Source organism: Acanthopagrus latus, chromosome 20 (genome assembly GCF_904848185.1).
Source record: "Acanthopagrus latus isolate v.2019 chromosome 20, fAcaLat1.1, whole genome shotgun sequence".
In the NCBI taxonomy this organism is placed as follows: domain Eukaryota; kingdom Metazoa; phylum Chordata; class Actinopteri; order Spariformes; family Sparidae; genus Acanthopagrus; species Acanthopagrus latus.
Window position 1 is genome coordinate 20,577,452 of NC_051058.1, and position 15,673 is coordinate 20,593,124.

General features: G+C 41.5%; 1 protein-coding gene across 43 annotated transcripts in view; it reads right to left on the reverse strand.

Moving 5' to 3' along the window:
• Window positions 1-15,673, reverse strand: part of ank3b (ankyrin 3b) — a 125,630-nt gene that overhangs the window by 35,240 nt on the left and 74,717 nt on the right. For 24 of the 43 annotated variants that reach the window (XM_037080235.1, XM_037080258.1, XM_037080257.1 and 21 more), the window contains 9 exons: window positions 15,465-15,563; window positions 15,246-15,341; window positions 14,446-14,518; window positions 13,971-14,030; window positions 11,696-11,731; window positions 8,758-8,881; window positions 3,358-3,457; window positions 1,808-1,852; window positions 1,295-1,401 (listed from right to left, as the gene is read on the reverse strand). In XM_037080235.1, the coding sequence (XP_036936130.1) occupies window positions 1,295-1,401; window positions 1,808-1,852; window positions 3,358-3,457; window positions 8,758-8,881; window positions 11,696-11,731; window positions 13,971-14,030; window positions 14,446-14,518; window positions 15,246-15,341; window positions 15,465-15,563 (740 nt within the window). Of the gene's footprint in view, window positions 1-1,294; window positions 1,402-1,807; window positions 1,853-3,357; window positions 3,458-5,982; window positions 5,995-8,757; window positions 8,882-11,695; window positions 11,732-13,970; window positions 14,031-14,445; window positions 14,519-15,245; window positions 15,342-15,464; window positions 15,564-15,673 lie in introns of all 43 variants that reach the window. The other 19 variants (XM_037080254.1, XM_037080252.1, XM_037080249.1 and 16 more) reach the window with 9 other exon arrangements.

Consider the following 15,673-nt stretch of genomic DNA (forward strand, 5'->3'; position numbering starts at 1 on the left):
GGTTAAATAAACTCCATAATCGGATTTCTTCGAGTGCTTTTAAACATATTTTGGACGACACAGAGACCCTGACGTAACAAACTGTTGTGGTGTTGGAGTTTAGAATTATCAACACACCCCCATGCTGATGGAAAGTCGAGTAAAGTTAACAGAAAAACAGTTTAGTAGCATCTTCCACACAGCTTAAGTAGATGTAAAACATTAAATTGCTGCGTACATCTCGTCCGGCATAATCTAAAACTCTGGAAGCCCTGAGATTAACTGATTTGACATTTCTGCTTAATAAAGGGTAAAAATAAGATCATTTAAAATCAATTTGGGATTTCAGGGCTTCTCAGGGTTCACCTGAAACTTCACTCGAATTGAAATTGACTTTAAATGTTCCTTTAAACTGAGATGTTGGGAGGCAAACACTGTTATCTTGTCGTTTTTGTGACTTATGTCTGTATATAATTACTTGTTTTTATCTTGTGCTGACGCCTGTGTTGGTTAGCCTGTTAGCTTAGCAGAAAACTGGAATTGCTGTTTTTACACTTGAGGTTTTGTACAGATTTAACAGGAGATACAACGAGGTGCCGGCAGGTGGATTCTTTTGTTGGACAGAGTGATGCTGCTTCCAGTCGTTTGTGCCAAGATAAGCAGCTCTGAGCTTCTTTTTTATCTTGAGAGTCGTATCAATCTTTTCATTTAACTCCGCCAGAAAGAGAGCTTGTCTTTTTTTTCCCCACAATGTCACACTGTTGCTTTGAGTTACAGCTCCTTCATTTCCACAGTTGGGCGACTCACACGTGAATCTGCTGCTGCCAGGTCAATAATTCACCTGACCTTCAGCGTCAGGTGGGAGCCGCTCAGATTTCTGCATTTGTTTGCACTGTAGAGACGAATTACAGCCGAGTCTCGTCCCTCTGAAGCAGCAGCAGGTGGCTCTGGGTGTGTTTTGATATGATGTTATCACACAGTAATCAGGGAAATGAGGGAGGTGTAACCTCTGAGAACAGATTAGCTTTAAAATTTTAAAAAGAACCGACAATCATAGAGGGTGAAGAGAAACCGCTGCAGGTAGGAGCCGATTACTCGAGGAGGAAGAACATGAGAGAGAGATTCGGTGAGGACGACAGACAGAGAATACATAACAGGTAGAGCTCTTCTTCCGTCACACCTCTAATTCCTCTTTTTTCCCTCCTTCTCGACTGCTGCTCGGTGAGACAGCATGCGGCCTGATCCTTGTCTTCTTCTTCTTCCCTCCCTTCTCCTCCCATCTTTATCCACTCATCCCTTCAAAAAAAATGCTTACCCAGAGTGTATCGGCGAGGAGACCAGGTTGATGTTATCCAGCGCGTCTGCCGTCCAGCTGTACCTCCTCAGCGAGTCGTTATCCGCGTCCTTCGCCGCCGCCAAATGCTGCGGAAGAGAGACGACAAAGGTCACACAGACGTTCGAGTGTTTTGTGGAGAAGAAAGTCGAGAAATGAGGACGTGTGTTTGAAATCTGAGTGGGCTTTAAAAGAAAATGTTTGTTCGTAAAGTCGTGCAACCAAGAAAAAGAGCAAAAATGAAGAAAATGAAACGTGTTGATGAAACTGCATCTACTCATGGACGCTGACTTGCTACTTAGCTTAGCTTACAAGCCTCTCGTCCATGAGTAGATGCACACATCCTTCTGTACGTTGTAGCAATGAATATTAAATGATGACTACATACATGCTCTGATGAAGCAACATAAAATAAATGATCATGAAGTCCGACTGACATCCCTTCACATGCGCAGGTGACAGGTGGGAGTGCACGGCGACTCGATGAGCATCTACCTTGTTGTGTTGCTCTACAATGAAAGACCTTTCCTTACAGAGCATCTGCAGCAGCGTGAGAGGAAGACAAGCTGTTATCCAGCAGCTGCTACATTCACAGATCGTATAATCATGTTACTCTGAAGGTAAATGACTGGATCCTGCGTCTCACTGCGCTGAAGCAACAGAAAATAACAGCACAGAAGAGAATCTCCAGACTCCTAATGAAGGCCCTTGTTTGGAGATAAAGCGATGGAATGTACATTTTACTCAAAGTACTATACTTTGACGTACTTGATGCAACTTTATACTTATGCACGTACATTTTTCTAACAACACCGAGCCGTTTCCACACACACAGCTGATCTTGTCTTGTGTTTCTAGTAATTCCTGTCGTTGTTTTGTTGCTTTTGTTTTCATATTTGTTCAACAAGATGTTTGTTTGCTTCACACAACAGATGTATATGTTTAGATTTCTTTGTATTATAATTGTCAACATCCATTATTTATACAGTGTGTCGGCAATACTGTGTTTCATTATGTTTCAAAAAAGTTTAGGTGCTGCAGGGATGACGCATTTTTGTAGGCTAACCCAGAAATTAGCATCCTTCTGGTTCCTGCATCAAAAAGTTGGATTTTGATTTATTGAAAAAAATATTTGTAAGTAAAAGCTAACTTTATATCACACACATTTAGGATAAACTATTCTATCTACAAGTTGTGAAGTTAAGAGCGAGAACAATTTGCAGCTAAAGTTGTCCCATTACAACAAACTAGCGAGAAGCATAGTCTCTGAGTTCAACAGTATCTTAAGCTTTTGTGAACCACAGACCTCATTTCAGGCATGTAATCAAAAGCCCGTTAATTTACTGTTCCTGAGCCATGGCATTGAAAAATGGATGTAAAGTATCATCATTTTATCCTGTTGTCATAATTATCAGATTAATTGTTGAGAAACGGCCAAACATTTGTTTTTTTTAAGGGTCACAACAAAATCACAACAAAGACATTGGTGCCAGATCTCGAGGTGTTGTTCAGATATCACATGTACAAGACAGAAACTGACGGACAACCTGAAAACAGAATTAAAAACTTTTGACTTCGGTGCAAAAACGTTCAGTTGTATCTGAGTTTTATTCCTGCATCCATACATCCCATCTCACCAGGTTTCCTACCGAGGCAACAGTCCGCTGACAGCAGCCCTGCTGTCTTTTGGTTTTGCTGGATATTTTCTCCACACACCTTCTACCTGAGCTACCACTCAAGTGCCATCCTTTCTGCACCCTTTAAGTAGGTGTGCCATCTCTGTAATCCCTCTTAGATAGCAGAACTAACCGCTAATCTCATTTCCTCTTTCAGTAAAATGTAACTGGATTGGTCGTCTTTGTGTCATCACCAACTCAGGGGTAAGAGGATTGGTGAGTAGCCTGGCTTTTGGCACAGACGCAAGACAGCTCGGCACATTTGGAGAGGGAACTGTGTCTCGCGTGAAGTTAACGACCTGCGGATTACCGACCGAAATAGAGACGGAGGACAGAGACAGAACACATGCAGCTTTTCCGCGTACGTACCATCTCCTTTGGCGCCAGCATCTCCTCGATCATCATGCTGTCCCGCGTGAACGAGCTCCGGTTCAGCGTGTTGGACCTATCAGAACTGAAGGAACGCAGGCTTGGTGTGGTTGCCGTTGAAGTCACGGATTACCAAGACAACAGTCACAATGATGGAGAGGGGAGGTGAGGAAGAGGAGGAAGGAGGAGGAGTTGGGTGGAGGGTGGGTGTGGGGGGGGGGGTATGAAAGTGAACAGAAAAAACAAACATAAACACATTAAAATGCATGCAGCTTCCAGGAACCTGACTGTATGGCACCAGCAACAACCACAAGGCAAGAAAGGACGCTGACGAAGACTCAATCCAAGACTAAAACCCCCAAAAAACTAGAAAGAAGTGATTGTTGAGCAAAAAGCGACTAATTCGTCTGCGGCACAAAAACAGCATCTGTACACGTCCAGATGCAGCTGTCAGTGTTTGATTCTATGATAAAACCTCTCGGATGGTGAATGTGTGGATATATATCGTCTTTACCTGCCTGCAGCAACTGAACTGTTCATGCCATGCAACCATGCGAGTTTGAGGGAAGCAGAGTAGCTTATGAAAGTTAAGCAGATTACTGTATGATGGACAATAGGCACAGAGCGAGGACAGGAGGCTGGCGTCGGCCGTCGCGATGACAAATCTGCAGGGTAATTAGCTTTTCTGTAGCGTTAATCACATCCATAATAAACTGCAGCTTCTTCAAAAGATTGTTTTTGTCTCATTGATGCTGTTTGCGATGGGAGAAGCTTTTTAATGAGGCAAATAAAGAGCATTCTTGAGCGATGAGGTGTGATGAATGTTCGCCTGCAACATCGACCGCAATTACAACACAACTATCTGCTCCACACAATCAAACCGAAGTGAATCCATCAAAATATGGTAAAAAAACACAACTCGTATTCTGACGTGACAAAACTACAGAAGCAGAGACGGATCACGGCTGCAGTATATAAACTTCTTCATCCTATTTCCTCACGGTTGCAAATGATTTTGCTTTAAAACTGTCTCGTGGAAAGAAAAGGACCTAATGAGATTATGATCCTGATACCTCGTTAACTTTGGATAACGACATAATTTTATCGTGTCGTTCAAATTAGTCAAACTTTTTTAGGCTTGTGTATTTCCCATGCAAATAGCTAAGGGATTTTCTTTTCTTTCGATCACATTATTCCTGTTTTATTTGTTTTGTGACTTGTTTGAATTTAGGCATTTTGAATGTTCCATAAATTATCCTACAATGACAAATTAAAAATCTCCAATCACAGGTGCAGTTGGCTTCTGTATGAGATAAAACACACATCATTAAACAGTAATAATTGTAATCTACAATGTTCTGAATTCAGGATTCTGCATGTTTGATTTGTTTTAATTTAGGCATTTAAAATCTTCCATAAACAATCCTAAAATTGGAGGATTAATTATATGCAGCTGTGGCCACTCATGGATTCCTTATCAGATAAAAATACATCTGATATAAAAGTATTTAAAACTCTTTAAACATTTGTCTTTATAAGACATTTATTCAATCATACATTCAGGCTTGTGTTGTGCATCTGTATATATTTATATATTTTCTTAAGTTTAGGCATTTTTAAACATTCAATATTAATCCTGAAATGACAGGAGAATAAATTTGCAACCGTGGCCGCTCTTGGCTTCCGTATCAGACAAAAACACATATGATTTAAAAGTAATAGTTGTAATCTGAACTCCCTGAACATTTGTTTGTAATGCATCTATTACATAACAAATACAGGTTTGTGTAAAGCATAAGCAAAGAAAACCTACAAACTGTTTACTTATAAAACAATTTCTTAAAAACCATTTGTTGTATGAATACTGCATAATTGTTCCTCAGGTGATGCAGTGCACAACAACAACAACAACAACAACAACAACAACAACTAAATAATCTCTGGTGCTTAAGAAACAAAGCAAAACAACTTCCTGTTGTTTCTTTTCAAAATAAACACGTGGTAAGGTATTTTTGCTGTAAAAACTCTTTTTTAATGTGCGTAAATGTACATTTTTGTATGAAATGTACATATCTTTCTCACCAGTGAGAGTGTCTGACAACATACAGTGAGAAAACTCTGCACTGTTCACTACTTGTCATCACTATTTGACTCTAAACTGATGGGGGCAATAACTATTGCCCACAGATTTATCAGTTCAGGTCCCTGGAAGCTCGATGAAGGAACACTCCACACAGAAAACCAAAATGATGCAAAGCTCCACTTATTATAGCTAAATAACCCAGGCATTAACGATACAGAGACCACGGTCAAAAAAACAAAAGCAAACACAACAGGCTGTTCTCTAAAAGCGGGAAACACAGCAGCACTTGTTTTCAACTGAAAGTAAGAAGTCGGACATAAAGGTCACAAAAGTTAAAACCACAGTACACAAACAAAAAACATAAAGAACGGGTCAAAATCATCACGTTAGTAGTCAAACATACAAATATGTATTACACTGGACCACAAAGTCATGATATTGATTGAGTGACTGGAGTCCAGGGGGAGGGGAGAGGGGTGAAATGGGGGAGGCAGGGCGGAGGTGGGAGGTGGAGGGAGGCCTCGTCATGCCTTCAGCCTTACCTGACTTTGGGACTAACATTAAGAAACGGACATGAGGAGAGAATAAAAAGGTCATGAACAAACAGGGGAGTGAGACAAAGAGATGCAGAGAGGAGAAGAAGCCAGAGCAGAGATGCAGGTTTGGTAGAATGATGCAAGACGCTGCCGACTGACTGACTGACTGACTGACTGAGTTTCAATTTCATTTTTCATTTCCAGTTGTGAAAGGCTCGTTTGTTTTCTGCACGGATTTCTTTAGGTGTGATTTTATCTATTTTTTAAATCTATTTTCGGCACCTTGAAAGCTTGAATGAGGATGTGAGTCTTGGTTGAATCATCAGAACAGAATTAAGAAATAATAATCACTTCGAACTTAAATCTAAAGTGCTATAGAGCAGACAGGTGTGTTTCTATGTTCGACCCCCCTTACACCTTGACTGGGTTTTTTCCCCTTCACAGACGATCAAAACCACGATGTATTGATCGTTTTAAAAGAAAACGTTATCAGTGATGCCCCAGACTTTCTTTCACCTCGCCGATACAGATTTTCCCGTCCTAAATTGACTGAACAGGAAGTGATCTGAACCCTGCAGTGCACCAATTTGTAAAAAACGATTGTAAACGTGGCGTGACACACACACACACACACACACACACACACACACACACACTCCCCACTCAAACAGAGTGTGTTGATGTAACCCAGCGCTCAAGGCCACACAATCGAACATGCTGCTAATTTCCTGCTGCTCGGCGTCCATGTGTGTCACCCCTCAGATATTCAATAACTCCCCCTCCTCCCTCTCCGGCGGGTCGCAGTGTGTCAATATTTTTTTGTGTGAGCTCAACAGAGAGCGAACTACGACCTCCCACTGGTGAGAGGAGGATCTCTTCTGTTACCAAATTACTGGAAACTGGAAACGGCGCGATGTTAAACTGATAAAACAAACTCTCTGTGAGTTAACGACTGTGTTGGTTTTTAGGTCACGAGTTTTCACAAGACTTGATGTTCTGTTCGGACCAGTTCATGCGCCTCCAGCGTAACCCGGTCAACCCATTACTCACTGGAAGATTATTAAGAAATCATTGTGTTTCTTCAAAAAGACTCAATTCGGTGCATCAAATTAATTGTGACACCTCTGGTGGGTAATTAGCATAACCAGGGGAGACCGTGGTGGGAATGTCTAACACATGCCAGCTATAAAAAAGACAACACAGCCTGTAAATTAAGTTGCTTCCTGTGTAAAAAAGCAGTTTCCTGTATTCTTCAGTATAATGAGCATTTTATCAAGCAATCCTACAAACACCTGATGTGTGTTTTAAGACCCAGTCACACCAGAAAGTGGCAAAAACAAAAGTCATCCGCACATCTTTGTTAAATATGTAGCTAGTTGTCAAAGTTGCGCATGTACAGCGAGGTCTACTCGAAGAGCTACGCTACTGTGGCTAGCAAGATGGCCGCTAGTCCAGCCGGCTAACACAAATCATTCACACAAGCTAGCCAGCAATTAATATCCTGATGACGTGAACTCAACCTGAGTATTTCTGTTCTCATAGTTGTACATTATCTCATTAAACAGAATGTAACTGAGGAAGGGAACAAAAGTTTTCCCAGCTAGCATGCTTGTTAGCCTGTATGCTAACAGGACAGTGAGTTTGAACCGTTTATTCAAATTCACATATTACTGGTAGGAATTTGTGTCTTATAACTCTTTCATGCCATTTTGATGATCTCATTAAATAAAGAGAAATTAAAGCCTAGGACAAAAGGCTCACACAGCTACGGTAGCAAGCTTGCTAACAGTTAAAAGGCTAACTGGTACATCAGGTGTCGGCCCGTTAACAGGACAGTGAGTTCACGCAGTAATTAAAAAAATATATGTTTGTAACATATGTGCACCTGTCTTGTAACTATCCTGAAAACAATGGCATTATCTAAATAAAGAATAACTGAACAAAAGACTTGTACAACTAGCATGATGTCTGACCTTCAGTTAGCAAGCTTGTTAGCTTGGTTGCTAACAGGACAGTGAGTTCACGCACTTTATCCACAAGACATTTTGGTAGCATGAATCCTCCTCTTCTTACTGTGCTAACCCATTTTTATAATCTCATTAAATACAGTCTAAAATTGGAGATGGTAAGCACTTCTGTCCACTGGCTAACAAGCTAATAGCTAGCCAGCGGCTGGAAGTGCCTGACAGGAAGCCTCGCAAAAGAGTTAACATTTAAAATAAGGTGAATAAAGTCACACAATCTATGTAAAAGACATATTGTAGCATGGACTCCACTCTCTTTGATTAACTCATTAATTAAAGAGTAATTAAAGAGGGGAAAAAAGCTCTCACAGATAGCAACTGTCAGTTAGCAAGCTTGTTAGCCCTGTTGCTAACAGGACAGTGAGTTGTAGCATTGAATCGTGTCTTATAACGATCTCTAAATTACTCCTCTTTTGTGGAGAAGTTTAAACTCCAGCAGAGGTTAAAAGTTGAGGGTGTAAACCGGCTAACGAGGTACAAGAAGTTCCTCCATCTTGAGATTCTTTCGCTTCACGTTCGCTCAAATATCCGAACTGTCAAGATGGTTTGCTGTCGGTTGACTTTGTGAGTTTGTGTGTCAGAGTTCACCGGTGTTGAACCCTCTGACCCTGTTAAATTCTGGTGTGACCGGGCCTCTTCACACATCTCACATGTATTCACAACAAGTCACTGACAGTATCCTCAGTTTTGACAGCTGTTTCATTACATATTTGGTACCAAAATGCAACACTGAAGATTGATTTCTGATGTCTCTTACCTCTGTGACCGGGCGCCAACGCTGAAGCCCATGTAGCCCTCCTGAGGGAGCGAGTCGTCCCCGAGCTCCCGCAGGTCCTGCGGGGCCAGATATTTATCCGTGTCCCCCGTCATCGCATCGTCACCTGATGGACGGAAACACACAGCGCAGAAGAAATGTCACCTGAAGAAAGACAATCTGTTTTTTCTCTTCCCGGGGGCCAAACTTTTGGACTTGAGAGGGATTTAGGCGTAGAGAGAATGAATGAGTAAATCTCTCCACTATCCTGCTCCATGTGCCAGATTATCTTTAACAAGGTGGTGGGGATATTTTGTGAATGCAAATTCTAAAATGTTTGGCTTCCCGTCTGTGTTTCCTTGTTTGTGTCGCTATGAGCACCACAACAGACCGGCTCTTGTAGACAGACAGATCAATGCAGCCTCGACCCAGAGGCTGTTTTCCAGTTCAGCTCGAGTCCAACAAAACACACACACAGAAAAACAAAACAAAAGTCTCGCTGTCACTAAAGGATCGTGGTCCAAGCTTGAAAAACAGACAGTAAAGCTTCTTCTTTTTAATGCCGGGTTAGTTTAGTTACCAGGTAAATTACACTGAGCACAGATCCATGTGCAGCACAGATCGTCCCGTTAAAGTGACGTGAAAAAACACTCCAGGCGGCAGAAGTCGTGTCGTCACAACAGCACAACAAAACCATTCAAGCTGTTAAAAGAAAAGTGTTGGACACATACGTTTACAGGCCTAGCAGGAGAGAAAACACAGTCAGCAGCAGCGGCAGCAGCAGCAGCATGTTACTCCCCCCTCGGAGGTACTGTAGATCCAAACCTACTGATGAACCGCTGACCGCAGAGTTGAAAAGAGAGAGGAGGAGTTAAAAAGGAATGAAGGGGAGCAAGTGCATGCAGGCGGAGAAACAGGGAGAAAGGAAAAAAAGGGAAGGCATTCCAGCAACCACAAAGCACCACAGACCCCCTCCTGCACCACCCTCCTGTCCCCTCGTCCCCCTGCTGCTGCACCTCCCCCTTTAAACTCCCCCCCACCCAAACTCACTTTACAGACCCCCAACTGGACGCATTCCAACTCTCTCTCTCTCTCTCTCTCTGCAGACTCACCTCCTCGTTTAAAGCACTTCATTCAGTCCAGTTCTTCGGGATATTTCAAACCCTGAAACTAACTTTTTTTTTTTTTTTTCTCCCCTCTCTCTCCTGCGACTCTTTTTCTTCAACCCCTCCGGACTTGGTTTCACTGTCTCTCACAGCCCGGCGCTCGCACAAACAGATCAGCTTTCTCCCGCCTACCCACCCGGCACTCGGATAATCCAGTGTGTGTGTGTGTGTGTGTGTGTGTGTGTGTGTGTGTGTGTGTGTGTGTGTGTGTGTGTGTGAGTTTCAGAAGAGACACCTAGATCTCACTGCAGGACAGAAATAGTAAGTGGGTGTGTGACTCGGGCGTCCTCACTGAGCTCCTGAACTCCTTCATGTGTTGATCTTTATATTCTCATCTCTATCGACTAAATGATAAACATTACTGAGCCTCTTCTGTCTTTTATTCTACTAAACAAAGTTCATTATATTACTTTATGTTCTATTTAGCTAGACGTGTTTTACATCTAATTATGACATTTCTGTATAAAGATGGAGTGCAATCAAGAATTTATTTATTTTTCATGTAATGTTTTGTTACATATTTAGGTTGTTTGGCCTGTTGATAAATATGTTGATAAAGTTGTTTCTTGGTTTCAATATTTTTGCGAGTTGTGTCATGACTTTGTTAATGATAATTTAAAAGAAAAAAGGTGGAAGTGTTTGCAGAAATTCACAGCTATGTCCAGTGAGACTTCCCCAAAGACGCAACATATATATATATATATATATATAATTCGCAGCAGTTTTGTGAGAGAAATGTGGAAACATCTCAATTCAGACTGATGTCCTGATTCAGAGACAAACTTCTTAAATTAAGTAAAATTTAAGGTTTGAATTCTGAAAGTGTGGCTGCAGATTTGACCCACATCCTAAAACCAACGGCACTAAAAAGACGCAGAAATCATTGGAGTGTATAAATCCAAATCGTTAAATTAAATCAAGTTGATGAAGATGGATGATGCAAGTTGCTGATATGTCCATTTGTACAAGTAGTTTAGTTTTTAGTTTGTGTTTTACTTCATGGTGATGATACTAAATAAATAACCTTTTGAATCTGCGAGGAAAGACTGAAACCAACATTTTATTAGCCCCATCTTGCAAAATTAACTTTAAAAGTACAAACAGCCTCTTTTGTATTATCTGAGTTACTGTACACTGATCAGTGTCCATTATCAGTGTGCTCCTGTCTTTTATTCCGTGTTATATTTAGAATATAAAACGTCTAAACCAAAGACAGGCTCGTTGTTGAAGGATTAAAAAACCTACAGTAGATTTATCCTAAAACAGCCCTAAAGACTTGCTGATTAACCACATAAATTACCGGAACAAGTAGAAAACTAACAGATATAATCGCACATGTAGTGAAAATGTTATTTCCTCGTAATTCGTTATGTCATGATGCAGATTTTTTTATCCACGCTGAACGAATTCTAACTCACAACTCTGCAAAAATGCTCTCTGGAAAACCCTCAGCGGTTCACAAAAGACGGCGGAGGGTTTACGGGCCGGACAGATTTAGACCTTCGGCCGTGTGTGTTACCGGAGATGTTAATCGCTGCTGCTGCTCATCTGGTATGTGGGCCTGCATGTGTGTGTGTGTGTGTGTGTGAGCTACACTTGATATATTTTTAGATCAGGAATGAAAGACGGGCGCTCCGTTAAAGCTTTACAACACAAACAACAACAACAACAACAGATTCAGCGCACGCCAAAAATCACAGCGGTGGAGTTTAGTGGCAACACTTCAGACTGTTACTGGAGTTAGTTACAGCGACGTCACGGCTCGCTGGACTTACAGGAATAGCTGATGCAGATATTTCCAACATCCATCTCTGTTTAGACAAAGCAGAAATACACCTTATACCCAACATGTTCAGGAACCTTACCTATATTTTCTTTCTAAACTCAACTACTCAACACCATCTCTGTTTTCTGTTGCGTCAAAAAACCTTTAAATTCTCCCTCTGAAGGACGTTTCTGTGCAAAGCTAACGGAAGCTCACGTCACATCAATATAATTCAAAGACTATTACACTTAAAGTGTAGGATTTTGTCCCAGCTGTTCCTGAACGCACCACAAAGATAGCTGGTTTTTGAGTTTCATTCCCAGGACGTCAAATAGACACATTTTGGGTTGGCGAAGCTTCCTGAGCAGCAAGAAAGAGAAAAAATAAGAAACTCTCTAACACAACGTTTCTCCCCGTTCCTCCCTCTCTGTCTGTTTACGTCTTTTCCACTCAAATCTATAAAATCTAAGGCAACTAGCCTGTTTTGAAAATGTGAGGAGCAGAAAGTTCAGATGCTCGTGTTAAAATGTACTAAAGTAAAGCACAGATCCTGTTCTGTTCCTGAACAATCTCCTGAGGTACATCACACCTCGTAATCTCACCGTACACATTCTCAATATTTATTGGAGATCAACTATTTCAGTTGTGTTAAATAAATGTGGATCTCTGCAGGCTGCTGATGTTCAAAAACCTGGAGCTGCAGAGGGCAAAGAAAACATGTGACCACCTAAAAAAGAAAGCCGGCCATTCTTTACCATGAATGAGCAGAAGCACCGGAGGGCCGAGCGAGAAACGAAAACAGACGGGCGATTCAAAAAAAGCTTCAATATATCAATCCCTCGTTATTTCTTTCTCCTCCCTCGATCGGTGACATTTGGTCAGGACGAGTTCAAGTTCAGCCATTTTTTGAGTCAGACACACACACACACACACACACACACACACAGCAGCTGACACCATGTTTGCTTTTAGCCCAAACGCGTGAATCTACAATAGAAGCGTCACCGACGAGCCTCCGGAGGACAAAGGGGTCGAGTGTGTGCGCGTCCAATCCGCACCGTGAAAAGAAAGAAATCTGTTACACACCGCACACAACGCGCCATATGCAGACGGTTGGCATGGCAACCGTGAGAAAGACATATTCCCCCTGCATTTTTGATGCATGAAAAAATACTGCTGGTCTTTTTTTTTTTTTTTTTTTTACAAAGACACAGCATGAGAGAGTCGAGAGGGGACGCAGACGCTGAAGAGACTCGAGTGCAGAAGATTCAGATTAGATGCTTTTTTGTTTTTTTTAGACCTCAATGAATATAAATTTAGACCAAAACAAATGTCAAAACAGTTTCTTTGATAGGAAATAGTGGGAAACATTGCATGCAGTTGAAACGAGTGTCATCATTCGACTTGAATGACCGGTGGTCAACATGTGAAAAACCCATCGACACCTCAACATTTTACAGTGTTGTAAAAAGTACCTCAAAGTGAATTCACTTTTTAAAAAATTGTCTACTTTACCTGATAATTCTGAGGTAATTGTTTTCCTGAAAACTTGAGGGGTAGTCAACCTCAGCATTTCTCTGGTTATCAGAATAATTTTCTTTTTTTTAAATCCAATTGCAGGTAAACATTTACTCTGCTGCAGCTTGCAATCTGCAAAGTTACTAGTAATGTCTGTGATAAAACTGCAATATTTGCCTCCAACATGTGTACAGTAGAGTGGAAGTATAAAGTAGCACAAAACTGCACTGTACAGGACTTGTGTAAATGTACTTAGTCACAAGTCGCCAGTGTCATTTTGTGATCGTGGCACGTAAAACTGCTTCTGGAGAAGTTGTGAGGGAGTGTGATGAAGTTTCCGCTGTGCTACATGCTAAAAAATGCACACGTTAGCATAGCATAACTAGTTGCCGCTGCATTTTTAACGGCTTTCACGCCTTTTTGTTCCCAGCAGAACAATTTTCGTCATAAATTACACCGTGCTTTTTTTTCCTGCCGTTGCCGACCATCTCTAAAACTCGACATCAAACTCGCATCGCCTCATCATGGCTCATCTGTAGCTTGTCGGCTAGCTAGCAACCACAGAAAGATAACAAGCAGCCTTAAACTGCACATTTAACACCTACAGCAACTTTACAGTAAGTTAAAGACAACATACAACAGATTTCTAGACCTTCTAAGAGTTTTATAGAAGGAAGAGCAACTGAAGATTGGAAATGTTAGGACATACAGAAAGCAGCATGGAAGAAGCGAAAGAGCAAATAAAAAACGAAGAAAGATGAAAATACCTTCTTCCACATCAGATATATAGTCCTCTGTGATCATTTCGGGCATATTGGCTTTACAGACTGTGTGATTGGGATGGAGGAGAAGGTTAGAAAACAGGGGAACCAAAAGAAATATGGAAAAATCAACAACAAAGTGACGAGTGCACATATTCAGTTGTTGGAAAATAAAGATTTAAATCATCATGATTGGAACTGAAAGGTAAAATGATGAAACTAAACAAGTTAATGATGATGGGTTTTTTTTTCACTTTCATGACTCAGCAGCAGCAACAGAAACAACAACAGGACGTTTGTTAACCATGAGACCGGCGCTGGGATCAAACTATTCCAGCCCAAAAGCCAAATATGAGTCAACCATGAGATTTTTACAGACTCTGGAAGTCTCTCTGGGATTTTGTGACTGGGGTCAGGCTGTACGACTGGGGAACTGTTTTAAATCAAACACACAAATAAAGCTGTGAAAGAGAATCCGTACCTTCGTCATCGGACATGTCCAACACCTCGTTCATGGTCTCCGGAACGTTCATCTTGTGCTTCTCGATCACCGTCTGTCGAACAGAAACACGCTCTTAATAAAGTGTCGACGGTGACCGAAGCTTCACACACGTGTTCTGGTGAATCATTTGCACCGTGTAAATTTCCCTCTGCTGCCTTTTCACACATGCAGCGCTGGAATAGATGGATGAAGGGACAGTAGATCCAGCAGATCATGTTAGAAAACCCAACAGAAGAAGAAGAGGATGGAGCTGAGAGACGTTTTTGTCCAGCGTTGTTGTCCCGTATAAAACTTGTGAGACAAGTAATGTTTTGCCACGACTGTTAAACAAATCTCAGATTCAAATGTCTCCTCAGCAGAGTTGTGGTGTTTCTACTCAGATATTGGTTTTGCATCAATTCCAGATTGAAACACTTTCAGACTCTCCATTTCCTGACAATGCTTTTATTGTGAAACTTTTAATGGGAAGTTTTTTGGGTGTTGAATTAATTAAATTAAAGCAACAGAAATCCACTTTATGATTAGTTAGCATTCACATAACGTGGCTCTTGTTTTTTTCCCGGCCTATATTTGAGACCCATCTTTAATTTGCCACATTATCAGTTAAACAAGGAGGAATTGTTGAGTTTGAACTGTCATCAACAGCAAATGAGAGAGCAGATAAGCAAAACGTCCGACAGAAATGCGGTCAAGGAAGTTTATGCACCAGTTGTTGTTGTTGTCAAGACAGAGAAAGATTTGGGGAAATAATACGTTTCAGTCAAAACACGTATACGCACCTGAGTGGTCAGAGTTTCCTCTGTCACCACTTTGAGAGTGTCGACCACAGAGATGTATCCGAGCCTCCTGGCGATGGACAGAGCGCTGTTCCCATTCTGGAACGCAAAAAAATTAAGAAATGAGAAAGGTGAGCGATGGGTTTGAAACAGATCACAAGCTGCAAAGGTCAGAGTGAAACTTTAAATATCTGTGCGTGTCACTGATCTGTGTGTACTGACAGCGGTGAGTTCGTTGGGCGACGCTCCGTGATGCAGCAGCAGGTTGATGATGTGTGTGTGTCCCTGCTGCGCCGCCTGATGGAGCGGCGTGTAACCGTTCTGCAGGCGAGGCAAAAACAAGAGAAAAGGTTTGAGTCGCACAAACAAAACAAAAAAAAAAAACATTCATGCACTTTAATCTCCGCTGCACCCTGGGATAGGTTCTGAAC